This window comes from Macrobrachium rosenbergii, chromosome 11, assembly GCF_040412425.1.
Source record: "Macrobrachium rosenbergii isolate ZJJX-2024 chromosome 11, ASM4041242v1, whole genome shotgun sequence".
In the NCBI taxonomy this organism is placed as follows: Eukaryota; Metazoa; Arthropoda; class Malacostraca; order Decapoda; family Palaemonidae; genus Macrobrachium; species Macrobrachium rosenbergii.
The window spans coordinates 47,864,163-47,891,919 of record NC_089751.1 but is presented as its reverse complement, the minus strand read 5'-3'; the positions used below and the strand labels follow the sequence as shown (position 1 = coordinate 47,891,919).

Here is a 27,757-nt window from a genome sequence, read left to right as displayed (position 1 = left end):
GGAGGTAGTACCGTCAGGGCACTTCACGTGGTACACTGCAGGCATTACTTCGGGGTCTTTGCAACATCCCTTCGGCCCCTAGCTGCAACCTCTTTCATTCCTTTTACTGTACCTCCGTTCATATTCTCTTTCTTCCATCTAACTTTCCACCCTCGCTAACAGTTGTTTCCAAGTTCGACTGCGAGGTTTTCCTCCTGTTACACCTGGAAAACTTTTCTACTGTCAGTTTCTCTTTCAGCGCTGAATGACCTCATAGGTCCCAGCGCATGATCTTTGGCCTAAGTTCTATATTCTGTTCTATTCTAAAGTAATTCTTATGAGCACTTTTGTGCGTAGTTCTGTAATTTTGTTACCGTAACACTTGCAGGATATAAATACTCTTGCTGTTCACAGCGGTGCTAGTAATTACCGGCTATTACTGCCGTCTGCTTATGTACACAATTTATAATTTTTACAGAAAAAAAAATCCCGTAAGGGTGGGAAATATAACAGTATTAAAAGGTGAGTATCTGGGTATAACAGGCAATGGAAAACTTGTCCTTCCAAAAAATTTTCTTCATACACTGAAAAGCAACAATTTAAGATTTTAAACGTTTTCCCCATTAGGCAGTGGCTAAGCAGAATGATCAAGAAATGCTTGAAACTGCAGCAGTTAACAGTTATGCAGCAGTACTAGGAACAGCAATAAAGTGCAAGAGGGAATTGCAGTTGATAATTGTATCTGCCAGGATTCGAACCTGCGCCTTTGGTTTAGATTTAGTGATAGACAGTCAACTTGTCCATTCGGCTTGCAAGAGATGCAGGCTTTCAGAAAGCTTTTGATCCCATGGATGGAAGAAAACTAATAAAATCATTATGAATTGCTGATTTCACGTATAGGTAAGAAATGCGTTTGCTAGGGTATGTAGGCCTACTACTGATACAACCGCATGATGTCGAAACTGTGTAAAATAAGAAGAAATGAACGTAAAACAATGACACAAGGCAGGGGTGCATAGGTTAGTAATATAATAATAATAATAGTTACACACCTGATTACAGAGAAACTAAAAGAGACTCCCATAGGATTTAGATATAAGATTCTATAAGTTGTTCTTTAGAGAAAACAGCAGGAGCTAGTGAGAGTGGCCTGAGTATGAATGATGAAAAAATTAATACATTGGCATTCAGTGGTTTGTGCTGGTGCAAATAATATAGACGACGTCCAATACATCTGTGGAATAAAATGGTAACATAATTCGAAAGATTGCTGCAGAAAACACTTGAAAAACCATATCAAATCGAAAGCAGCTGAGAAACGGAAAATTCAGTCAGTCAAATGCTAGAGCAGGGTGATGGTAAGAAAGCTGTACTGGAGAGTACTAGAAATGCCGACAGTTGTCTGTACAATTGAAATAATGAAGCTGACCAAATAAGAAATAAAGGATTTGCTAAAAATATTGATAACCAAGTACATAGAACAATATTGAAAGTACTAAGGTTTACAGCAAGCTGTACCTTAATATCAGAGACAGCAGCTTCATCAAGCTTCTCGATGGATATGAAAAACAAGTTACTTAACTGAAACATACAACAATGAGAAATGTCCTCCATGAGATAAACGTGGACCAGTATGAAAACAAGAAAACGCCTTCGATTATGTAAATTAGATACTGTATCAAGGAGTTAGATCTAGATATAAGCAAAATCGAGCAGAGAAGAAAAGACAGTCGAAATAAATAGGGATGGGAAAAAGAAGGTAATGAAAAGCCATCCTTGAATATCTACTGGACATTTATAAACAAAGAAGAAACCTAGTGTGACATTACTGATAAGACAGTATACAGTAGTAAGCAGAGCAAGCCTAAGCACGTGAGACCTAAATGACAGATAAAATTGAAACGCTGGATCAACAAGATGTGAACAAGTAAAAGAAAATGTCTCACACAAGTTTGGGAGCCGATTTAGTTTCGTGCAACAACCACGCCCAGAAGTAAAGGCAAAATAATAGCAGTGATTTATACATTTTAAATATCTGATCTTGGGGGGAAATAGAAAACAGAAGATTGTAACAAAAGTGTATGGTAGCACAGTAAAGCAAAGCTAAGATAAACCCGGACGTACTATAGCTTTGCTATGAATCAAGGAGCTGTTTTAATGGTGAACTCCTCTCATTACTACTACTATTGCTTTAAAGCCAGTATTTACAACCTGAACCCACTATTTTGACGTTCTCTATCGTCGTCGGTTATACTCCGCCGTGGAAATCTCTAATGTGTCCTGTGCTAGGCAGAATTTCAGTCCGGTTAGTGTACACTAATAGCAAATTTGAACATTATTGACACCTTTGGTTAAACCCTACATATTGCTAGGTTAGCCTACTAGTCTAGTATGCCTCAGGCTATGTCAAGGGCCCAAGCGTACTAGCTTAGCGTAAGGTCTGTTATTACTTGTGTTTGTTTGTTAGCCTACCGTGACTTCTGCTGCACATGTTAGACATTTAGGGTTCCTTCTTTTGGTCTGAGACTCTTCATTATAGGATTCCCTTGATCTTCTCCTACAGTAGGCAACGTCATAACCTATTGATGCAGCCCGAAGTTTGAATTGACATTTTGAGAATAGGCTACAGTGCTGACAGTGCCTCCCTCCTTCTTCCTCCACACAGGCAGTTTCAAATAACCAACCAGGACAGGTACATAAGTGCTATTTATTCTGTTTGCATTGTAATCAGTTCAGTGATATAGTCATAGGCCAAACTTCTGTTGTAAAGTGTTTAGATTTGTTTGCTTCCACTTAGCCTGTTATTATATTGCAGGCTGGCAAAGATAAAAAAACGTAGAAGGGTCTGAAACTCCGCATAAATTTGAGGCAAAGAAACCTAAGTATGTATTTTATAGAAAAATGTGATGAACCTATCGTGAAAGATGTTGGATCATAAATTCATGCAACAAACGCATAAGAAAAGAAGGTGACTGTACTATTTGTTTCTAAGACTTCACAAAATATGTTTGAGAAGTTACAGTTAACTGGGAGATGGCAATAATGAACTATGAAAATGTATGAACATTCTACTTTTATCACTAAACATGTTGGTTATTACTGTGTTTGTTGCTTGGCTTTGATACTTATAAGGAAAAATTGCAAAAATAACCTTCATTTATCCCCTAGTGGTTTGCTTCTTTTATGATTTGTAGCCTGAGCTCTGCGCTTCATCACCACCATGGGTTGTGGGAGACGCTCATTTTTGTTTCCCCTACTCAAGTACCCATTTCTCTGATAAATACAAGAGGCCACAGTTGGAAACTAGGAATTTTGGGTGTGAAACAAACATGAATGAAAGAACTGGGAGTTGTGGCGAAGTAATGACCACTCAGAATTCAAGAAAATACTGAAAAAGTGTTTTGTGTTTTTTCCTCTTTCTCAGAAACAATGAACTGCCACTTGCAAGGGATACAGTCTAATGCAGTCTAATTTAAACTTCAACATGCCTAGGGCGCAGCGTGTTATTGGCCATGAGATGATGGGAAGCTTCATTTTCCCCTGGGCTTATTGATTAGCCTAACCTTCCAATGTGAAATGAGATAATACTGGTACCACTTAAAAAGGCTTATATCCTAACCTAACCTGAACTGGGATTCATTGTCACACAAAAGTTACCTCCCCATCTCCTACTTAACCTCCTTTATGATACAGTGCCCTTCCTGAATGGCCTTTTGCTTGTCAACCCACCCACCTACAGAACTTCACCTTAACTGTAGTATTGTACATGAATGATAGACCTCCCACCACTTAATCACCACTATCATTTTAGATTATAAATGGGAGGTTCATAGTCCCTTATGGTCTTTGGCTACAGAAACTAGATAATGTTGGCTTTACAAGTGCAGAAAATGCTCTAGTGCTTTCTCAGTGAGAATCATAAAATTTGACAGATAGTCAGGTTGCAGATCATGCTATTCCAAGTAATAAGAAGAGTTAGCCTGTTTTCCTGGTAGTTCATAATACTTCCATATATCATGGCTTCAGCCTGAATTCTTATACCTTTAGAAACTTTGTTCTGAGAAAATTAACTAAAAATATAAATTTCTCAGTTGATGTCATTCATTTGGGTTATGTCCATACTCTGAAACCTATTCATATTTGCAAAACATCTACCAAAGACAGAAATGAGCTACACTTTAAAGGTAATGAAGTTCGACTTGTGTCATAGAAAAATTCATGATCCTTTAAACATTAACCCCTATACTGTATACAATATATCCCTTGTCACCAATGTGCAACATAAGGGCTGTGTCGCAAGAAAAAAAATTTTGTGTTTGTTATAGAAATACTGTTTCACATTCTTTATAATTGATAAAAATAAATTCCTAAGAAAATTTCCAGCGACAGCAATGTTCAAGTAGTACTGCTGGCTGTCACTGCAGTAGCAATCAGTGGCCTTACCAGTTTTGTTGTACATCTACAGTAATTATCACATCAGTGGTTTTCAATAGATTATTCAGTAAATCAGAGTTTGAATGCTTCTGAAGAAAAAGAGGCAGTTAACCCAAAAATATCTGATTTAGGGGTTAGTTGTGCTTGTACAAAAATTTTAGTGGAAATGTGCAACTCAAATGATATATGACCATCATTGTATGGTCATTGTTTTGTACTGTTTGCAGAGTGGGTCAGAGTGGGTGAGCTAACTTTTTCACAAGTCTGTGATGAAACAGTAAACTCAGGTTGCCATGTGTGATGGTACAATGTCCAGGGCTGTACTGTAACTTCATTATATTTTTATATGCCTTTTCAATATTTTCAGCATTTTATATTTCTGCTAAAATTGTTGTTTGTATGCTTAGGTACCACAGTTACCTGTAAATCGTTTTTTGAAGTATGTTTACTTTCATCTGTTGTTGAGTAGAGTCTAATTACCTGATTTTATCTTAAAGATTTACACTGCACCATTAAAAAATGGTAACAACAGAGGAAGTTGTTGAAGAGAAAGAAGAGAAGAAATGTCCGGTCTTTAAAAATCCTGAATTCCAGGTAAGTTGGAAATGCTGGGTTCGTAGACTAATAAAATAAAATGTTTGGTAGGGTTGTAATATTGCTGCCTATGAAGAATGTGGAAACTCTTACAATATTAGTATGGTCCAGATATGTTGAGATATATGGAATGTTGGGTTATTGACATAAAACTAATGGGTGTACGTATACATTATGCAATTGTAACAACTCAGTTCTGTATTCATGCAATATTCCATTAACGTGCTGTTCCATTGGTAATGCAGTTCATTTTAGGGTATTAGTACATTTTAATTCAATTAAAATATATATATGATTGACTTGTAACTGCTGTGCTGTCATTTCTCTATATTTTATAATAGGCTAGATTGGAAGGGAATGTTGACACATATAGTTGGTCTGGAAATGAATTTGGCACCCTTTTGATTACTGGGATCTAGTATTATTCAGCGTATTCAACCTTGCACAATGGAATGCTCGGAAAAGAAGTGAAAATTTTTTACCATTGAGTTAGGTTTAACTGACAGCTATCACTGTCAAATACCATATTGTAGAAGCGTAAGATGGATAAAGATGTCCATTAACAATTTACAGCTTAAAGCAATCTTGAAGCCTGCTCAACATTAAGTAATCTTAAGCTGTACAGTTTAAACCCCCATTCATACTACAGTATATTGTAAACTTTAAGAGAGGGGCAGTTGAGCTGTGGGATTGCTTAGACTCTGATTTAGGACTTGCTGACTTATTTTTCATAATGCTGATCATCCTTTTGCATTTATATACTTCCAGACTAAACCATTCACCACATAGTAATTGATATTCTGTTAACTCTAACGCTTGCTGTTTTTTATGAGGTACTGTACCAGTTTTATAAAAAATTTTTATGACAGTTTGATTATGTTTCTTCTTCCCTAACATTTATACATTTTTTGACATTTATAGTTGTTCTAGTGTGTAATCTTTGATGTTTGTCTTTCAGCATTCAGCATTCCGTAGCAGTAAGAAGAGAGGATGGAGAAATTTAAAACAAATTATTTCATTAGAACGTGGTTACACCTGGCCTCATGATGCAGTCCATTGTAAGTTAATAGTTTATTGTTTATCTCTTCCATTTGGACAAACCTTGCACTGTACTTAAGCACTAGGAAAGGTTTGGTTAGCTGAATAATTCGGTAAAACCGGATTAAAAGTTTCATTATTATTCCTTTATTTAAGGTGTCTTGTTTCTTCTGTTGGGCATATTCACATAGTTGCTATGTGTATGTTATTTGCATTGTGACTATGTAAATGTCTCACATTTCACTTTTCATCAGTCTTCACTGTTGGGTGAAGTCACTGTAGTGATTCAGTTTTGGTATTAAAGCCAGGATTGTTTGTAACATTTTGGCAGCACACAGGGAATTATTTGCTAAAGGCAAGCATGTGTTGCATTAGCACCACCAGTTTCTGGCACCCTTTTTCTTGTGACAAACTTCAGCAAGCTGTAAAATTCAAAAAACCGGTCCATGGCATGCAAACATGAAGCTATGGCCTTAAGACAGTAGTGTGATTCCTAACTTCAATTAATTCTGGTGAAATCTTGCAAATACTACCCCCTGTGATTCAAGTGATGTCAAAGGACCTCATCTGTAGAAAGTAAAAATAACTAATCTTTAATATTTTGACACATGGAGGGTGTTGGGCAATGGTTTAACCCCATCACTACCAAAAGTAGGGGTAGTTAAAAGAAAATTATCAGTACGTTATTCATAAATAGAGAATGGAAGATTTTCCTATTGCTCTTTTTTCCTCATATTATTTATGCAATAACAGGCATCAGCAGCAGTAAAATATAACCACTTGGAAAGGAAATTAATCCTCCTTTTCATGGTAGAGATGAACTTATAAATCTATTATTTTTTAAAATAATCATGTAATTATGAAAGGTAAAAAAATTCTAATTAAGAAGATCACTAAGAAGGTGAATATACTGGGGCTGCAGTAAGGTGTTTGGGCAGTACAACATTCTAAAGGTTTAGTTAGTCTCCAGCCAATGTCCCTGCTGGGGCTGCCACGGGTCTCCAGCTTCTGTGCCATTTCATTGGTCTTGCCATCCAGATAGATCTCTGTGTCCCCATCCAGGAGGTCCATTTAGTCCATGCACCATATCCCAGTAGCCCTTTAGGGTCAATGGGCTCCTTTTAGTAGAGTAGTGGGATGGTTGCTTGTAGATGTCTCCTCTCTCTGGTAGGAGGAGGAGGAGACAGAGTTCTCATCCAATTGCAGAGTTGGTTGTATCTAGTTGGGGCTTGTTTCCAGAACTTCTGATCTCATTAGGAGCAGATATTTGCAGATCTGTGGTTGGTACAAGTCTTTGGACAATGTCACCAACTACCATTTTTGGAAACAAGCCCACACTCTGTCACCAGTGTAAAGACTAAGTTTTTGGCACAGGACGTTTAGGAACTGTAGAGGAAGTGTTTGTCATTCCCAAAGCCTCTGGTAATTGGGGGTTCATTATTGACCTCAGTCCCTCAAAAAAATTCTTGCGGCTTACACGCTTTGGATAGAAATGATGCCAGCGGTGTATTGGGTCATTTAGAATGATGACTTCTTACCATCCATACACCTTAGGGATGCATACTTTTGAATTACTTTGTATCTTTTTTTGTGGATCTTTCTTCAGTTTATTTATCAGGGAAGATTTATCAGTTCAGAACCTTAATATCCAGACTAGTAACAGCCCCTCAGGTGTTTACCAGAGCACTCACCCATGTTGTCATTTGGGTCCATGAGAAGATCAGACTGCTGAAGTACAAGGACAGTTGGCAAAGGATGGCCTCATCTCCCCAAGAACCTCACAAACACATTAATTTCTCTTCGGTTATTTGCTACTTGGAGAAATCAGGTCCCGAGCTTTATGAGCATACTTTTGTGGAACACTAGTGGCTACACTAATTGGAAAGGGAAGTGTATCATATTTAAAGGAATGTTGAAAACCAAGACCTTACTACCAAGGAACCATTCCAACTACATGACCCTTTGTTAGCTTCAAGAACTCATTTTTCCTGATCGCATTAATTCAGCAGGTCATCTGTTAAGAGTCTTCAGTTGCAATAATTCACTATCCCCAAGTCTTACCGTGTTATATAACTATTCAGGCTCATGTAAATTGATGGGATTTGTTAAAACAATTTATTTTATGTGAAAATTAAAACATTTATTTTTTCATTACAAATCCAGCAGTTTACACAGAGAGCCCTCCTCCTAGCCCTTCTTGCCTTATGGCAAGACAATACAAAACAGGTGAATGATTGGCAATTTTTGGTGCTTATGTTCCTGGATGTTTGGAATGCTGTTCTCGATTTAAGTGTATCTTGGTGTGCTGACCTCACACAGTTCATGCAAACTGATGAGATTATATTAAAACATAAATGATGTTTACACAAAAATAATAGTTTTCCTAATTTATAGCTAATGTTATTTATGAACATTGTTATCATTTATGAATTGATAAACTGTAATTATAACTCCCTATGGTAGGCCAGAGTACCTAGATCAGCTATGGTATGCCTACATGAAAATAAGTTATTTGCAGGGAAGGAGTCTAGGAATTTGAACCTTACAGATAAAAAAGAACAATTGTATGTATAAACTTTTTATTATTATCCTGTTGCAGTTTTTTTATATTTTTAATGACACTGTATGCAACAATTGAAATTTGTGGGCTCTGTGTAGTTTGTTTGGCAATGATACCTATTGCTTTGCAGATAGCAGCATTGATGCTCCGCCAGCTTTTACACCAGGAAAAAAATACTCCGATGTTTCTGGCCTTCCAGTAAGTATTATAGCTGGCATTTCTTATCTCACCATTGAATATAAAAGCACTGCTCAGAACCGCTGCGCCCAAATTGATATACAGATCTTTGACTGACAAAGGATACTAACACAGTATACTGTATCAGCTAAAAGAATTCTCTCTTTTAGGTACTTGGTATAATGAAAGTTTTTCATATTTTAATGGCAAATTTAATTGCAGTTTGGCATCTGCAGAATAACTACAGTATTTGAAATTTTCAGGCCAACTATACTGATCCACTTACAAAGTTGAGGTATGCTGATTCAGCAGAATTCTACAGAGTTCGAGATCTGCCTATGGACATTGTTAATGGTCTTCTGGAACTTCGGAAAGCTAATAGTATTGTGGGTTAAAAGACAGTTATTTTTCAAGAATGCAGTTCTGTTGAAGGAACTGAGGTTTATGGTGTTTAAAAGATAGATAGCATTGTGAACATTTTGCAATGCTGTATGATACTTTTAGTCATCAGTGCTTACTGTATTAGTAGTCTCGCTGGTGAATTACTGTAGTATAAGAATTGACTTATTGGTCAAGTTCAATGGACAGGCAATTATGCCTTTATGTAAGTTCTTTTTAAAGAATTACTGTTTATAATAAAGATTAAATTATTTCTAGATGTGTTTCATGGTCAAAGAGAAATAAAATAGCAAGTTACTTCATTTTTAGAAGATCAGAAGGGTCTAAATAGCCACATTCTTGCTTGGCAACTGAAAGAAAAGAAAGGAAAAGTTTAAGATTATGGTAAACACAGATGGACTTGCTTCCTAACATGGTGTCAAGGGTGTCATAAATTGAGGTAGATACTTCAAGGTGAGGGTGACTTTGATCACAGTTATGAATTCTTAAATACATGATTTTTGTGTCATATTGTTGGACTGGTAAATTCAGAGGTGTATGATTTGTCTTGAGAAATGCAGTATTGTAAACTCAAATAGATCTTGAGATTAGTGTTTGAAGTTCTTTGAAATTTGTGTGAACTTGAAGTAAATTAAAGTGAATGCAGGCTAAGTGTTTGTTGAGATTTCCCATCTGTAAATGAGTTTTACAGGTGTCCTTCACCTTACAATTTGGTTAGGTGTCTGAAAAATAGTTGATTGGATAGTGTCCACATCACAACCTGGGCTTAATGGATATAAGCGTCAAGCAACTTAAATGAAATGGACACATGCTCTAAGCCATTAAAATGAAGAATTAATTCTAAAAGAGCTCTGTGTAATGAAGAGCTTATGTTCATAATAAATATGCACATAATTACACTCAACAGATATTTAGCTTAAATTAGTGCATGGTATAAATTTTGGGGGAATGAAGCTAAATCTTAACAGAGTGTTAGCAGGCCAGAGACACTGGATCCCCCCACAGTAGGTTGTAAGGAGCACAAAAATCCTGGCTGGCGACAACAACCATCGACACCTCTGATATGAAGAGGCCCTTGCCATCCTCTGATGGAAACCCTTGCTGAATGTGACTCAGGAGACCTTTCTTCTCCTTATCACCATCAGGAGAATGGCAAGGCGTGCCCTGGGATAAAAATTCAGCTGCCTGCTACTTTCGGCAGCATGCCCTATGATCAGAATTCCCAGGACCTGGCGTTAGCCAACCAGCTCTTGTGTCAGTCAGCCAGGCTCTTCAGGATGAGTCATTCTTCTTCCAACCAATAGGAGGAGGACCCCCTGGCTTTGACAACCAATCAAAAATCACCATAAATGTCTGTAAGCCTGCTTGACGGTATAAATATGGCATGATTGTGCCTGTGGCTTCATTCACCTTGTGATAGATGGTAGAAAGTACTACTGAAACACCAAGGAATACATGAACTTTGGACAGCTGTTATATAATTTACCTGCTGCTACAAAGACACGTATTCATGAGATTAAGAAGTGCAATACAAACTCAATGGCATTCTGTTTAATGAAGTGTGCTTGAGAGAGGGCTTTCTTCCGAGATATTTAAATAAAGATAAGAATAATAATAATCTCCTTTCTCCTACTTTTGCAGTAACTGCAATGTGTGTTTGCTATCCACTCAATCTCAAATTCAAATATGAAATGTAAAGGCTATAAATTTCAAGTGTAACCTTTGTAAGACTTAGTTTTTAACAAAATGAAGTGATAGCACAAATACTGTAATGCTTTTGTTTGATATTAGAACTAAAGAACCACTTAACTGGTAAAATTACATTGCTTAGCTATGCATAGTTACACACAGCTTTTAGATTGGTATTTGTTCATGGGTTGTGTAAAAATATTCCTTATGTATTGCCTATAATATATTTTTGTTATTTCTAAGAATTTATTGGGTAAGTACAGTACAAAGAGAAAAATTTGATTATTTGCTGGTTCTGAGCATTATTATTACAAGTATTTATGTACACATCTTAGTATCACATATACAACAAGTTTAATTTTTTGCATTATTTGTGATTTTCCTGCCTTCTTTTAGATACGTCAAACAACTTTTTTTTCAGATCCCCAAACTAAGAACATAAGCTTATCTTTTGGCAATTTTTTCCAACCTTTTGGTCTTAGAAGAGAGATTTTGAGGTCATACAGAGTGTTGCCTGGGTGTTAGCAGCCAAGCAAGGCAAGCATGCCAGAGATGAAATTCCCAACACTGAAATACATTTAGTGTATAGGAACTCAGGATAAGTGAAGGTACGCTTATCCTGAGACATGATCTGAAGCACAAGTCACTTGTACAAACATTGGTGAGATTATATCACAGCCTACCAAGACAAAAGCGGTAACACCTGATGCTGGAGCATGACAATGACACTATGGCTTATCACTTGAACATGGATGTCCAGTAAGAAGCCCGAGACACAACACCATCATCATAAACCTTTTTTATTCAGCTTTTCTCTTCATGGTGTTAGACATGTAGAATTCACACCTCACTGAGACATATAGAATTCACACCTCACTGTCCTTTGCTCTTCCTATCTCAACTTCTATGAGGTCTTAGTCTTCCTGCTAGTCTGTGTTTTGCTACTTTCATATACAGTATACTGCTTTTATGACCAGCAGCTCCTCATCCCTTCTCATCACTTAGGCAAGCTATATCAATTTGTAATATCTCAGTCTTCTTTTTCAGTACTCTTGGTATCACATATCTCCACCAGTTCATCATGCATGATATAATCTTCCCACTGTACTCTGACTGTAAGTCTTCACATTTTGTGGTCATACCTTTTCAAAATCACCACCCATTTTCTGTCAGTACCATGTTTCTGCAGCTTAGAGTAGTACAGGTCTCATGTTTTTACTTAACAGTTATCTCCTCTGCAACTACAATTTTTCTTATTGCATTCTCAACTCCTGCTTTACAGTCCAGTCCATTCCCAAGATAACAGAAACCTCTGCCTCTTCTAAAACTTGCCCATCTATTATTATATGTTTTTGTAATGTATTTCAGGCATTGAAAATGTACTTTGTGTACATCTTTGTAATCCTTAGACCTCTTGTGAAGCCATCTGTAATATGCAGTACACAGTTCGGAGTGTACTCCCACCCCTTTCCTACAGTAGCCATTGGTTTGATGGTACCTTTTCATTTTCTTCCTTTCCAGTCACCATAAACTTTGTTTTAGTGCGTCACCGACTTACAGCGGATTCGATCTCATGGCACTTTCTCAGCACCGTTAATGACATTTTACAGCGCCGTAATAATGTTGCATCAAGTTACAGCGCTGTAAGTGCCGTTGATGGCTCTAATGGCAAGAGCAGGCCTCAAGTTAACGGCACTTACAGTGCTGTAACTTGATGTAACATCAAGTTATGGCGCTGTAAGTGCCGATAATGGCGAAACACCAGTGTACGGCGGAAATCAACTTACGGTGCGGCACTGGAATGGATCCCCCCCCCTTAAGTCGATGACCTACTGGTGATTTTTAGTCCTCTCCTGTCCATTTCATTTTTCAACCTTTTAGACCTTTTAAACCTGAGGCACAAATACCTAATCAAATGCCTGAGACATATATTCAGTTGAGGTTACCTCATTAAGTAAAAACTGAGATGACTCCATGTACTCTGACTGGACTGCTATGCAGAATATGGAATGAGGAAACAAAGCTTGATGATCAAGAATTGAAGAAAAACGACCTGACTGAATGTGGTAACAATAACAAAAGGCACTTTTGTTAGATGTGGTGAAAATATTCTTTATGTATATTCTTAATATGCGGGAGAAAGAATTTGGTAACATTTTTAAGAGATGAAATTGCAGGTTTTAGAAAAGCCAGGAGATTTTGGATTAGGACACTTTGTGCAGTGATGTATGAAATTTAAAAAATGCCTTTTGGTGCCTTTTTTTTTTGCTTACAGGACATTCAGCAACACACTAAGGTCTTTGCTCAGTCTGGTATTTCTGTTAAATAAATAAAACTAAATGGAAATTATCCATGAAAGAAGTAGATGCCAAATTAATGTTAATGAAGTCTTGTGGAGTGAACTTGCAGTAAATAGACTGCTCCAGGCTAATGTTATGTCACCTTTGCTGTTTGCCTTCATATAGATTTTATAATGAAAAAGTGGCTGGAGATGGGAGAGATTTAGATTTAGAATTTGGCATCAAGATTTGCAGAAGTGTCAGACAAGCAATGAAGGCAATATTCCCACAGCCATTGCTGAATGTGACTGTATTGATGAGGTTCTGTAGAAATTGTTGGGCTTGAGTGAACAACCTACCAGTATTCCCAGCCAGAGCTTCTATCCCTCCCAGTGGTCCTCATCTCATCTGTTTACTTGGCGCCTGTTGCCTGTTGTCAGAATGGTCAGCCATCCTCATGAAACTAACCAAGGAACAGTTGTGATGTGAAAGTACGTACGGTATTAAAAAGAACATTTTTTACATTAAGCTCGGAATAAAGAATCTTAGTACTGTATTAAGCTTTATCTGCTTTGTCATATTACCTCCCAAAACTCTTTAGGTATGAATTAAAACTATTATTTTGAGACTACATATATTTGAAATTATTTACCACTGGGGCATGACTTAATGTTATCAATTGTTTCTTGAAGAAATTATTATTACTGTGTTACTTTTCTCAAGAATTTATGCTTGATATTGAAAGTTTGCCGCTTCTAATTTTGTAAGAAAAAACTTTTTGAAATATTAATTCTGTTCTGTAATTGGTAGTGGAGGACTGATTGTCAGATACTTCTAAAGGTTTACCATTGACCCAGCTGGAGCTGGAATTAACTACTCAGCATTTTGGCATAGCCTTGTCCCCTTTTTGTCAATGTAGATATTAATGTAACTAGGTCTGTTTTCCTTTTTTTATTTTTTCAAGTGAATTACATTATCTCATATCTAAAATCTAAACCCATAAATTAAATTTGATCAGCAGTGAGCCAAGGCTAATCAATGTACAAGTCCAAGGTTAAATCAAAGTATAAGTAGTCTTAAAGGAAAGTTAAGTCCTGTGGACTCAAGACTCATGAAGGTATAGTAGTTCCTGGGTTGTAGATGAATGGAGAAAGTGAAGGGATTAGCTGCACCATGTATCTGGTAGGTGACTTGATTTTTAAGAAATACAATCTGGAGCCTAATGTGTGAGTGTGAACCAGATTCACAAAGTACACTGGATTTGGTGATACTACACTAGAAGCAATTATTGCATCATATGCAGAGATTGAACAGATGTTTAATGTTGTGCAAGAAAGTAGATATTCATGATATTTTTCATGTAAATTACCTCCAGATGGTTCAGTAACTAAATTACATAAAACAATGTAAAATCTAAGTACGATGACAGAAAAATACGAAAATTATCTTAGCATCGAGGTGGTTTAGTAACTAAATTTGACCAAGAAAATTTAAAACCAGAGTATGAAGACATAAAAACATAAACATCATATGTGGAAATATCAGTTCATGCAGTCTATGCTAACTGTTATGAGTCTTGGTCATTTCCTTATAGGCTACATAAGCATAAGATACCTCATTATGAATGGGTTTATAACAGAACCCTTTTCTTTAATATCAAATTGATATCCTTTAGTTATCTATCAAATTCCATAACAATGTATTAAATAGTGAAAATAAAGAAAAATTATGAAACTCAATACTGAAGCACAAAACTATGTTAAAAACTATATAAATTACAAGAAAGAAGAGATGGAGGAGAAATTCATCCCATTTACCATAATTTTTCCTATTTTTACATAGTTTCAGCCAAGCTCTAACTTAACTCAGCACTCTGTCATTAATATATTTAGCAATGGCTGAGATTTACTATTGCCAAAAACCTGCTTTAAATTATACAAGCAGTTTCTAATGACGGTTTCATTCTTAGATTTAGTACACTGAAACATTTATAACAGAGCAGAAACAAACATGCATTGCCACTAGTCCCGGTTGCATCTCATTTAATTCTGTCTCATATGCTTCAGGATTTATAACACAGAGATTGCACTTTATTGGCCGGACCAGTTTATGCCGATTTCTTGCACCCATGTCGATCACTTTTGTGTGTGTTTAATGAAAGCAGGATAGTTATCTGCAACACCGATCTCCTGGGCCTTAATTTCAATGAATCATGACTACAAGAAAGTACTATGAACTATTGACTCAGAAGTGATCCTTTCAGTTCTGTATACTTCGTTGTTTAATATACTTTGCATCTTCCAGTCAACTAATATTATTGTCCTCACAATAATATCTTTTCACTTAATCTTGCGTAAATCGGCTATCCTCATTTTATAACACATGCATGCAACAAAAAAATAAATGGTACTTATCTAGTTAAGACACTGTTGACCGTTTTAATCTTCGATTTAAAGAACCAGGTCCATTCCCTGGACCATGTTTTAGATTAACAGTTAATCAGACTAAGGGAAGTGATCAGGTCAATTGTTAATGTGTGAATGAATTAAATGTGGGCAAAGCTTTCACAGTACAGTAAAGAATTTCGTATGTACAGTAATTATATAACTTCGGTGATATAGTGATTCTAGATAAATCACCCATTGACTATCAGTTCCAAATAAGCGGAATGTTATCTTATTTAATAATGAGTGAATGAATTAAATGTGGGCAAGGCTTTCATAGTAAATTAAAGAATTTTGTATGTAATTATATAACTTCGGTGATGTAGTGATTCTGTTGTAGGCTAGATAGGTCATCAATTGACCATCAGTTCCAAAATAATCGGACTATCATATTTGATAATGCGTGAATGAATTCAACTCCAAATAAGCGGAATTTTATCTCATTTAATAATGAGTGAATGAATTAAATGTGGGCAAAGTTTTCTTAGTAAATTAAAGAATCTTGAATGTAATTATATAACTTTGGTGATGTAGTGATTCTGCTGTAGATAAGTCATCCATTGACCATCAATTCCAAAATAAGCGGAATATCATCTTATTTGATAATGCGTGAATGAATTAAATGTGGGCAAAGCGTTCATAGGCCATAAAGTAAAGAGTTTTTGTATGGTACTATATAAAAGTTTGGCGATACAGTAACTCTAAATGAGTCATCCATTGAAAGCCATGGCGGCAGTTTTCCGTTTTCTTTGACGAAGTGTCAGTTGGGGAGGCGTTCCGTACTGCGTATCTAAGCGACCGAACCATCATAAACTTTGATTCCAGTGAACACCTTGTCCTCTCAGTGTTGTGACCTGTAATTTCCCATTATGACGCGGAAGAACAGCATTTAACAGGTCGCTAAGTGATCGTAAGGAAGCGGGAGCGCGAGTGACATGAGTGGCGACGCCGTTTTATGTCGGTAGGTGTGAAAATCGGAGAGTTTTCGTGAGAGGAGGCTCTGGTCTGGCCTAACACGTCATACATGTTCCTGGAGGGATTACTGTTTTGTGACTACGCTTCGGTTAATGACTAGACAACTTCTCTCTCTCTCTGCGGTAGGGAAATAATGGTTTTGTCAGGTTTTGCTGGTCGTCTCGGGTCGTTTATCTTCCGAGGTATTCGGGGTCATTTCTTTGTTGTTTTTGGGGTGGGTGTTTCTCTGCTTGCTTGTCCACCCCGGGCACGATTGGGCAGATGGGTCACTCGCTTTTGCCTTCCGGCTGGGCAGAGGCTGTCACTTGAGCATTTTTAACAGACGTGTACAGTGGCAGTTTTCATGGTAGGACTAAGCAAGAGCTCCGCATGGGGTAGTACTTTAGAAATTGATTTTCTTTCCAAGAGCAGAAAGCTTACATTTTTACCTTCTGCTTATGTCGTTCCCCTTGTGTAAGAGGCTTAATTTCTAAGTAGCTTAGTCTGGCGACAGGTCATGAGACCAACCATACGCAAATGAAATCAATTCACCGTTTGACAAAATGCATAAGTCATAATTTTTCCAGCTGCTTATCACTTTTGTTGCTTGCCTATTGTTTATTTATATTTATATGTTGTATGCATATTTTACGTAATGCCCGAGCCTGAATTTGTGCTAGGTCTAGGCTTTATTTTGGAATCTGTAATATGTTGCCTCAATACCCTTTCCCCCTCCTGGTGGGTTAGGGTTTGTCTCTTTTTTGTAGATTGCTGATTGCCAAATAAAAAAATTGTGTAATCCTACATTTAGGGCTCCAAATTCACTGCATTACATAAAGTCAAGATCAGCATGCATATATCTAATATTAAATTGAATCATGGATAAACAATGAAAAAAAAAAAAGTTTAACTGCTTACAGAAGTAGAGGTTGCAAAAAAACAAGAGGGAATAAAGGGGAACGTAAATAAACAAAAGCGTGTCTAAGGGGATACGATCCCAAAGAATTTTGAGAAAATCACAAATTTCTGCTTCTGTAAGCAGATAAATTGCTAATTTTTTCAGATTTATCAAAAGGTGGCTGCTGAAGAGCAAGAGCCCATGCCATGTTCCTACCTGGTTCTTGGTTCCTAAGTGCTCACTCCACAAACATATTTGTGGGTACACTACACTATTTGCATTTAGGATGAGTTAGGGAAAGTAAGGTTAGGATGCATCCCATTATGTTACTATTTGACTCATGGCACTCCAGGTCAGGTTAGATTGGTGATTTTTTAACCCCCCTTCCCCTTTCCTCCTAGGTAGGATATATATATGATGCATTCCTGTAGCTGGCTTTGTGATATTTTTGACTGATACTTTTTATAGACGAACGAGTTATTTTTTCAACTTCCTATCCTTTCCTATATGTATTTTAGACTGTTTCTGTAGGTGCAATTCACTTTTTTTTTTTTTTTTTTTTTTACTCAAAAAATCCATTTCTACTGGAAAGTTCAGCTGTATCAGTCAGCTTGAGAATTATAGCTACATAGAAGAATAATATGCAAATTATGTCTTGAAGAAATTAAGACTTTATTCTTAAGAATGTGCTTCTTGCCAAGTCATCGTGTAAATATGTTGTACATGTTACATATCATAATGAATTTATTTATTCAGTTCATTGATACAATATTATGCAGTAGTTGTTGATACACAGAGCAAACCATGGTCTTTACGTAATTAAAATCGTCAATAATAGCATAACATGGTACATTCAGACCACAGCACGTGCATGCAGTCCATCTTTGGCTGATTCTGCTTGGTGCAATTGCTGAGGGTGCAGAAGTGTCTGCCTGATTCTTGAAAACCTCAAGCTCAGTCCTAATATGGGTTTGAGGGAGTAAAGCAAACTTGGGATTCAGATCTTTTTAGCTTACTCTTCCTTATCTGAGTAGAAGCACTCTGAAGAAGAATAATGACAATGTCAAAGAGAACATGTGAATGTTATAGGTGTCATAAAAACAGGCCTAATGTAATGACAATATCTAAGAGAACATGTGGATGTTATAGCTGTCATAAATACAGGCATAATGTATTTGTTGTTTTGTATTTCTCTGGAATTTTAGTCTTGAGTTTGGACCAGTTGGTGAATCTCTTCACTTTTGTTTCTTCTTTGCTCTGCTCTTTCATTTTCTCATTTATAAACATTTTTATTGAAACCCCCATATTATCTGCCATTCCAGAATTTGTACTTCACATATACGGTATTCACACATTTTTTTCCAATTCACCTCTTTGGTGTGTAATCCCATTGTAATCCTATAAAGTTATTCATCACGATCTTGAAAGGATCCTGAGTAGTGAAAAATGTTTGTTTATATCAGGGGTGTTTTTCCAAGCTTTTAAGTGAATGAATGATAACTCGGTAACGAAACAAGGCTTTGGAAGCTCCATAAACAATGCCTTTAGCACCTTTGTTTTTTGAGAGGCTGGTATGGAATATCTGTAGGGCAATGGGGATGCAAGTATGAAGAATTACTGTAGTGCTCAATAAGCATGCTTCTAAATTATAATGGCTGGCAAACACAGCCCTTAGGTGCTCATGGTTCTTCAGTTGCTCTGGGGTGACAGAGCTTTTGTGCCATGTTGGAGTCAAAGTCTGGCTGCCTAGGGTACTCTGGATATGTTTAGTAATGTGTCTTCTGCTGGAGTTGCTTGGTGAGATATGAACTTGTTATGGATTCTTTACTGTCTCAAGGGACAGTTGAAAATGATGATTTGGTAACTGGCATGCTTTTAAGCATTTGGTCAACAACAGTTTTCAAGTGTTTCATGTTTAGAGCTATCCATCACCCTTTGCTGTTGTCCTTTCTCTTCAATGACTTGCTTGTTCTCCTGTACATACCATTATTGTACAACAACCGAAGAGGAGCTCAATTGGACTTGCAACAGATTCGTGTTTTTAATGGTATAGTGTATTTCTTAAAGCATAATGTTATTTTCAATTAGCCTTTATTACAGTTAATGAGGAGACTACCTTACAACAAAAAGATTTCCTTATGATGCCTAGTTGAACAAATAAGTAATAACATTCGCCTGTCCACTTTAGTCTCATCTAGATGTACAATTAGGTACTAAAGGATAAGGCTAGATTTTTTGGTTGCAGTGGCTATATCTATTAATTGACATATTTACAGAATTTAAATTTTTCCTAATAAATAGATATGTTGGTATATATGAAATCTTGAAAGATCAGTTACCTCTCTTATCAGATAGGTGATAGTCTACAATAGTTCCCTTAGACTGTGAATGGCAGTGAAACTGAGTATTTCTTTATAACTTTGGTATGGTGAATGGAATTCACCATACAATGATCATTTGAGCTTATCTAGTTTGCTAATGTCCATACTTACATTATGGCTGTGTGATGGGCCAGAATGATGCATATTTTTATCTCTTGTTGTAACTAGGTACGGATGCATCACACCCCTTAGATAGTTCATCACATTATGAATAGGCTACAGTGATTGGTTAAGCAACCCTCAAGGGCCTGTGTACCATTTTAATATTCTGAATGGGTTTCTGGAGAATTAAGCCATACAGTATACAATATGTATTCCTTGATACAATATAGATATAGGTCTTATGTACTGATGTGAATTATTCTCATGCAGCAACATAAACACATGTGTATCAAATAACTATAGCTGTAGCTCCTTGATCTTACATTTTATCAAAGCTATCTAATCCTTATCTAATCAGTTGCCAGGGGTATTTCTGTGAATTATTGCCCCGTATTCTGCTTTAACCATTTTTCCATTCATAACAAGCTTATCCTGAAGATGTGTATTCACTAAGATGTGTGTTCACAGTAGTATTTTGAATAAAGTTATCAAAACATAACTCATTTTCAAGTAAATAGGCATTTACAGTCAGTTGTTATATGTAGTGTTGTTATATGTAGTGCTGTTTAACCAAAATAACTGCAAATTCAGTGAATTACAAAAAAAAAAAATATCTACACTTCTCTCTAAATTTGCCATCTAAAAATATTTTCTCAATCTAAATTTGCTGTCTAAAAATATTTTCTCAAAAAGTTAACCTTTTTTCCCTTGCAAACAATAGAGAACTGTCATTGAAGTTTGTAGGTATCCGAAGGATCTCGCCCCCTACCTCGCTCATTGCATTAAAGGATGTAGATTTTTACAAATGTACCATTGTATGAGACCTTTGATATCATCTTTGAGAGAGTCTCCGGCCTTTAGATATTGCATAGAATGGCCTTCTCTGTCTCCTTCATATTTTCATGGAAGAAACCTCCTTCATGTTGCATGAGTGATTACTTCTGGCAGTTTGAAGATGTTTCTATGGGCTCCCTGCTTGGCATCTTGTTTGCAAATTTGTGAATGGCAGACTTTGATGAGAGAACCTTCATTGTCCATCCCAAGCCCAAGAAAATGTATGTACCGGAAACAAATGACGTCATTATTGCTGTCATAACTGATGAAGATTTCCGATATCCTGTATTACTCGGCATCATATACCACAACCAGTGTAAGGGAGCTGTGAAAATATAGCTCATGAGGCCATGCTCACTTCTGATAGCTGTGTTCCCCAACAAATCTGTTGTTGGCCTAATGTGGTCAGTTGCCATTTGGTGAGACACTGGAGAATTGACCGGCATGTTATAATAAAGGTTCAGAAGGGATATGTCAGTCTCTCAACAGCTGCACAGGGAAACCTGTCTGTAGACTATTAATAGCAGAGGCTGTAAGTACTGTATTGACCTGCAATGTCCCACTTTAATGTACAAAGAATTATGGACCTCATTCTCTATCCTCAAGAGGGTGCCCACATCAACACCTTTAGGAACTAGACGGGAGAGCCCTGTGCCGCAGGAGAAACACGCCAGAGTATGGCATTAACTCAGAATAGTGACTTAACCCAAGATTGGCAGCAAAGAGCCTGAACCATGCCCATGCACCTAGCCCCAAGAGCACAGGGTAGCGACTTAAAAGCACAAAGTGCTCAGGCCTTACTATCTGGAATACTGACAAGGGAATAAGACAGTTACTCAATAGAAATTTGCTGTTCCCATGATGTGACTGTGTCGTTGTGTTAAGGTTATATTTTTGTCTTAAAATTCCCAAGTTGTAATAGAATATTTGCTTTCCATTGCAAATTTAGTCTTGAAAATATTATCTGTGTGAAGAAATAGTTCTTGATTTTGTATACAGGTATTACTTTCAAGAAATTTAATGTTTACTTCATAATCCTAAGAAAGTTTTCCAAAGATAAAAGATCATACAGCTAAATACAGAGTATGATAAAGAAAATAGTCTCTTCTGATAAGGCTGTTGTTTTTTTTTTAAATAGTTGCAGAAGAGGGGAAAATGTGCCCAAACACTCAAGGAAGTGAAAGTGTATATGCAAGATCAAGGTGAATGTTGCAGTGTGTGTGTTGAAGGTTGGGTGCCTGCTAGTGAGCCTTCTGTGTGGGTGTATAAAGCACCTAACATTGAGCATGTTTTCTGCACATGGGGTTCATCCATAATTCAACAGTTTAAAGTAAATGTGGCAGTGTTCATTATACTTTTAGTATTTATGTAATAATTTATGTACAGTAATTAGCAGTGTTCATTATACTTTTGTATTTATGTAATAATTCATGTTATTATTTCAAGTTACACATGCTATAAGGTGTTGTGGACTATCTTACAATGGTATTATTCCTTAGCAGGTATTGTAAGTGAACTCAAAGAAAAGCAATATGCAACAAGAAATGTATATACAACATGCTCCTCTTGTACATTTATTTTGTCCATCATTGATTTTACTTTTACTTTTCTACCTTTGTACTGTACACTGTATTTTTTTCATGATTTCTGTGAAAACTTGTAAGATAAGTGTGATGTGTGTAATAGTGATGGTTGTATGTATGTAAAAGTTGTTTTAAACTAATCCCTGGTCCAAAATCCAAGTTTACTTACATCAGTTATAGCCTGTGTTTTTTGGTTACTTATATTGTGTTCTTTTATTTGATTAAATAATTACCTTGCCTTTTGCATTTTCACTCCTTTGCTACTTATAAATAAAATATAGTAATTACAGTTTTCCATTTTTGTTTCAGGTTGGAGGTTTGATCAAGTCTTGTATATCAGACCAACATGATAGGTTGATAGAAGAATTTATTAACACTGATGTAACTTGTTGAAAAGAATTCAACATTCGATGATCCAATGCAAGGACAGACTCATGTTATGCTGCACTAGGTTTCCAGAAGAACTTATTTGACAAGTCCAGTCATAGCAGGAGTAGCTTGGGTAGGAGGAACTCATGTTGAGCAGATTCAAAACTGCCCTTTATAATGTGGTTGGAAGTTTTGATCCTGGGGAAGGGTCTCTTGGAAGTCTTGCACCCGGGGTGACTTCAGGCTTGCCAAGTACTGCTGGTGTTGTCAGAACTGCACAGGCTCTTCAAAACAGTTTAAGAGACAAGGTAAGTTACTGTTTGCTTTTCGACTGGAGCATGACAAGCTAGTACCTGCTCAGTCTCTTAAAGAATTCAATTTTACTTCATTATGGAACTGTACAATGATTACATAATAGTGTTTCCATACAATGTAACAGCCAGTTATTTTACTTGCTGTACTGTGTGGAGCTATACAGTTGTATGAATATGTAGGTATAATTATTGCACGTTGCCTTTTACTCTTCATGAAATTACAAATAACAGAACAATGAGGTTGGGAGGTGGTGATATTTTTACCTGTATGTATGTGTCTGTGTTATAGAAAGGAATGGATTTTTATGATACCATGAAAAAGTCATTGGGTCCTCTCCAAATCATAAAGTTATGGTGGATACTGGCAAAAATTGGATGATTGCTGTACTTGGTGTTAAAAATAGGTCTCATATCATAAAGTAGATCATTTAGAGATTTTGCAGTCAAAACTTCGTTGATGCTTTATTTAGGTTTGCTTAGGCATTGGCTAATTTTATGGTTCATTTTTGGAAGAAGAGAAATCAATCCTTAGATTGTTGTTTTTTTTAGCTTCATTCAGTATATTACATGGCATACCAGGTTTGCATGCTCATCATTCATGCTAAGATACAGAACAAAGATAAGGGAGCTGTTGCCACATGGAACAGATGTATACCGTGTGAATTTCTAGATGTGGGTCATCAACTTTCTCAGTAAGAGTTGGGTACAGACCAGCAGTCACTCAACATCCCTGCTTACACCAGAATGAAAATCGTATGGTTGAATGGCTTCAACCATATTTTTCATTTCTAAGAATCAGGCTACATTAGAAGGTGGTTTCAAGACTAGAGGTGCAATGGTATCAATGGCCAAATGAAAGTACAGTAAGACAAGTGATGACTGGACAATTGTTAGTATATTTTATGGAAATAATGGTGCATTTGAACAAGCAGTGATGCAGCTAGATGACAGTCATCTAGAGACAAGAAAGCAGTTAAAGGAAAGATCACTTAAATGCTTTGATACTTAGATCTTGCAAATTTTGTCTGATAAAACATAAATGCCACAAAAGACAGCAGGATTGTGTGCCAGAAGTTTGGAATTTGAAGATGACAGTCTAGTTTAGCCAGTATTTTCAGGCTTATTTGTGGTATTTCCTCCTGTTAGGAACAAATTCATGAAATCTGTAGTTCTTGAGGTTGCCCTGGAATTATAGTAGCCTCTTGACCATGAGTAAATGAAAGAATAATGAAAATTAAGATGGCCTTTGGAAATAATGTAATACATGCATCTTAGTTTATGTGCCACAATCAGGAAGACCAGAAGAGGAAAGCAAGAATTTTGGGAGCCTATCAGATGTGAAAATAGAAGGGTGAAGACTAGTAGGAGGACCAAGAAAATAATGGAGAAGGGACACAGTTGAAGACTTAGAAGATGGAATTCAAGAAGAGCGGTGCTCTAGACAAGTGAGAAGGAAGGGAGCTCATGTCAAGTGTAGCCCTGTAAGCCCATAAAGAGAAACCCCTACTTAAAAACATTATTGGTGATGATAAGGAAGGAAATCAATTTGTGATGTTTAGACTAGTGTTTTTGTATCAAGTGGCTGTGGGCTATGAAACTTTTTTTTTTTTTTTTTTTTTTTTTTTTTTTTTTTTTTTTAGGTTCAAGCATGACTCAGCGTTGAAATCATGAATGGGGTGGTGTCTTCTGCCTTGTTCTTTGAGATCTCCTGTGCATGAGGAAATTGCGTATTGATGAAAAGAACCTGTAACATTGGGTTCATTTTTTTCATCATAGATTGTGTTTTTTTAATACCATTCTTGTCATTATTTAATGAGAATCAATTTTATTTTATAATTTTTAGTTATGACAGTTTATTAAAGATGTGAACAAAGATCGGTAAAAATCTAGAGCCTTCACTTTTAACATTACAGTATACCACTTTCAGAGTGCAAGGTTTCCATACACTCGTCCACATTTCCTTCAATTGAGCACTGAGGATGAAATTCAGGTATCGGCAGATCATGCTATTCGACCAATCATATGTCCACGTGACATATCGAGATTGCCATGGAAGACTGGATATGCTGAGTGAGTATCATTATAAAATGTTCTGTTAGCAGTTTGATATTTAGCAGTGTAGTTTAACTTGCACGGAAAATTTAATTACTACTGTGGTAGGAGTCAAATAGACTAATATAACTATGTCAGCAGTTTCTTATTTTTTAATTTCTTATGATTTTTTATATATTTAGAATGTAGTACATTAATACTTTCGTTTATTTGTCCAGAACCATTAATGCTGGGAAATCCAAAAGGAATGAGGATCAAGCTGTAGTGCATGTAGGTCTTATCACACGTCCTATGAAGTTAGAGGGCAGTGGGTCCCAGTCCTCCAGTGCATCCCATGAACAAAACTCCAGCAAATCTGAAACTGTGATAAATGGTCATTCTGAAGAAACCCAAACCATAAAAACTGTGATGTTGCAACCACAGTCCTCTTCCTTATCTGCAAGTCCTGCAACAGAACTGAAAGAGGATTATAACCAGACTAGTGATGGTTCAACTAGTAGTAATAGTTTTAGTAATGGTAGGAGTGAAGAACAAAATAAAAGTAATGCAAATGTTGAACCATTTTGTATAAGTCAGCAACCTCTTGGAGAGACCTCACCTAGCCAGGTTTATGAATCATCAACAAGTCACTCTTTATCCATACATAGGAGTTCCCAAACTTCTGTGTCATTAACATATTACATATTTGGTGTCTTTGACGGACATGCTGGGTGGGGCGCAGCAGTATCAGCTGCGAACCAGCTTCATCACTTCATTCATGTAAGTTGCCAAACACAGTATGTTTATGTTCCTGATAGAAGACAATTTTCCTGGGATTGAAATATTGTAGTTTTCTCTGTTTCTTATAGTGCTTATTTTACCAGTTCAAAAAAGATGCTAGATATGTGTATATAAATCACAGACCCATTGCTCAGATGTATCCTATTTAGGGCATTGCTCAAAAATCCCAGACACATCATTCAACTGTAGAAGAAATGAGATGATCATCTGGTTTTGGTAGGTTAATTCATCCTTTCAGGATCTTTCAGGTCCTCCGTAGTTAACCAGATCCTCTTTTTTATGTTTTCTTATTAGCATCAGATTGGAGGGATTCCCAGAGTTTTGGATCTTGAGGATTGCCATGTTATGTCTTTTGATTTGTAATTTGATTTTATTCTTGTTTATATGCAATTACATAATTTTGTTGGTGTTGTCGAGGTTACTGTTTTTGGCGAGCCTTTTCAGGTGTTCCTAACACTCACTGAAAGGTTTATATCATCATTTTATTTCTTCCCCAGGAGGTTAAATTTGTGACATTAATAATATATTTTTTAGAGTCACCGTAACTTAGGCTAGTGAATAGCAATAGCAGGTTACCTACACCAGGTTGGAAGTAGTTTCAGAGACTTTCAGAAAGTATTTTCCTTTCGAGTGAATTGGTATTTTTTTTAGTTCTTTCTCTACTTGGTATAGGATTATCTCAAAGTGTTTTTTATAATGTTTATGAAGTATATGCCTGTTCTTACTCATTTTTATTAGAATTAGTATGTGAACTTAACAAACTCATTTCTCATTTTCCATGATATTTCTGTGCTTATTGTTAGCTTTTTTGTGTTGTCAGTGCTGGATACATTAATACTAAGTGTATTTTGCATGTGTCTTTGCTTTAGAGCTCACTTTGCGTTACCTTATTGCCACTAAGTGATTTCTGATCTTCCTCAATATTTTTGAGTTTGTCAAAGTTATATCAATATGTGTTAATAATTTTTTGTATTGTACTGATTCTCATGCTTTCAGCAATAAATTATGAGCAGTTGTCAAAATTGTTGGTGGAATTTTTTGCAAAAATATTTTTCCTGTACATTGTTTTGCAATTGTCTCATGATCATGGTCATTAACTCTTCTCGGTGCATCCTTTTGCTAGGTAAGCAGAATGTTCCTCTTTTATTTTTGATAGTTTACAGAATTTTTGTATCTTCTCTTGTTAGAAAGTCTGGACCATGGAAATTACTTCTTTGCCATGTTAGAAAGTCTGGACCATGGAAATTACTTCTTTGCCATGTTAGAAAGTCTGGACCATGGAAATTACTTCTTTGCCATGTTAGAAAGTCTGGACCATGGAAATTACTTCTTTGCCATGTTAGAAAGTCTGGACCATGGAAATTACTTCTTTGCCATGTTAGAAAGTCTGGACCATGGAAATTACTTCTTTGCCATGTTATCCCTTCAATTTTTCTTTTTTCTTTGGTAGGGGACACAGCCAAGAAGAATTTTGCTTACTACTTGATGTTTGTCAAGGGGTGATTATTGCTTGTTGGCCAGTTGTAAAGGCACTACCCATTATTGCATCTCGTTGGACAGCAGATGATAGTTTCCGACATCAGAATGTCTGTTTCAGGCTTCTCTTCATCCAAGAAGCACCTTTGTGTAGAGCAAAGAGTAAGACCCTTTCACCTTCCTTTTTCAGATTAGGCACCGTTCCACTGGTCTTCTCTAATGGTGTTGGCTCCTGGAAGAGCACCCTTACCAAATCTGGAGGTGAAGATTCATGGAAGACTGACTGGTGATCACCACTTGAGTGGCAGACCTTTTACCTTTCGTAGGATTTTCACACATTTATTTCAAGAACCTGGCTTTTCAGTCAACCAAAAGAAGTTCAGTTTTTCCCAAACTAATGTGTGCAGATTATGTGAAAACC

The 27,757-nt window shown here is 36.5% G+C and overlaps 2 protein-coding genes across 7 annotated transcripts in view; both read left to right on the top strand.

The window, feature by feature from the left end:
- LOC136843427 (INO80 complex subunit C) overlaps positions 1-9,832 on the top strand; it is a 277,576-nt gene extending 267,744 nt beyond the window's left edge. The window contains exons 1-6 of one of the 6 annotated variants that reach the window (XM_067111875.1): positions 2,148-2,284; positions 2,543-2,671; positions 4,911-5,007; positions 5,966-6,065; positions 8,736-8,803; positions 9,046-9,832. In XM_067111875.1, the coding sequence (XP_066967976.1) occupies positions 4,933-5,007; positions 5,966-6,065; positions 8,736-8,803; positions 9,046-9,177 (375 nt within the window). In that variant the 5' untranslated portion in view covers positions 2,148-2,284; positions 2,543-2,671; positions 4,911-4,932 and the 3' untranslated portion in view covers positions 9,178-9,832. The other 5 variants (XM_067111877.1, XM_067111878.1, XM_067111874.1 and 2 more) reach the window with 5 other exon arrangements.
- A 6,545-nt stretch (positions 9,833-16,377) lies between these two features.
- The window catches only part of LOC136843423 (protein phosphatase 1H), a 31,094-nt gene continuing 19,714 nt past the window's right edge, over positions 16,378-27,757 (top strand). Inside the window, exons 1-4 of the mRNA XM_067111869.1 lie at positions 16,378-16,554; positions 22,655-23,022; positions 24,956-25,098; positions 25,299-25,839. Of these exons, the coding sequence (XP_066967970.1) occupies positions 22,861-23,022; positions 24,956-25,098; positions 25,299-25,839 (846 nt within the window). The 5' untranslated portion in view covers positions 16,378-16,554; positions 22,655-22,860. The remainder of the gene's footprint in view (positions 16,555-22,654; positions 23,023-24,955; positions 25,099-25,298; positions 25,840-27,757) is intronic.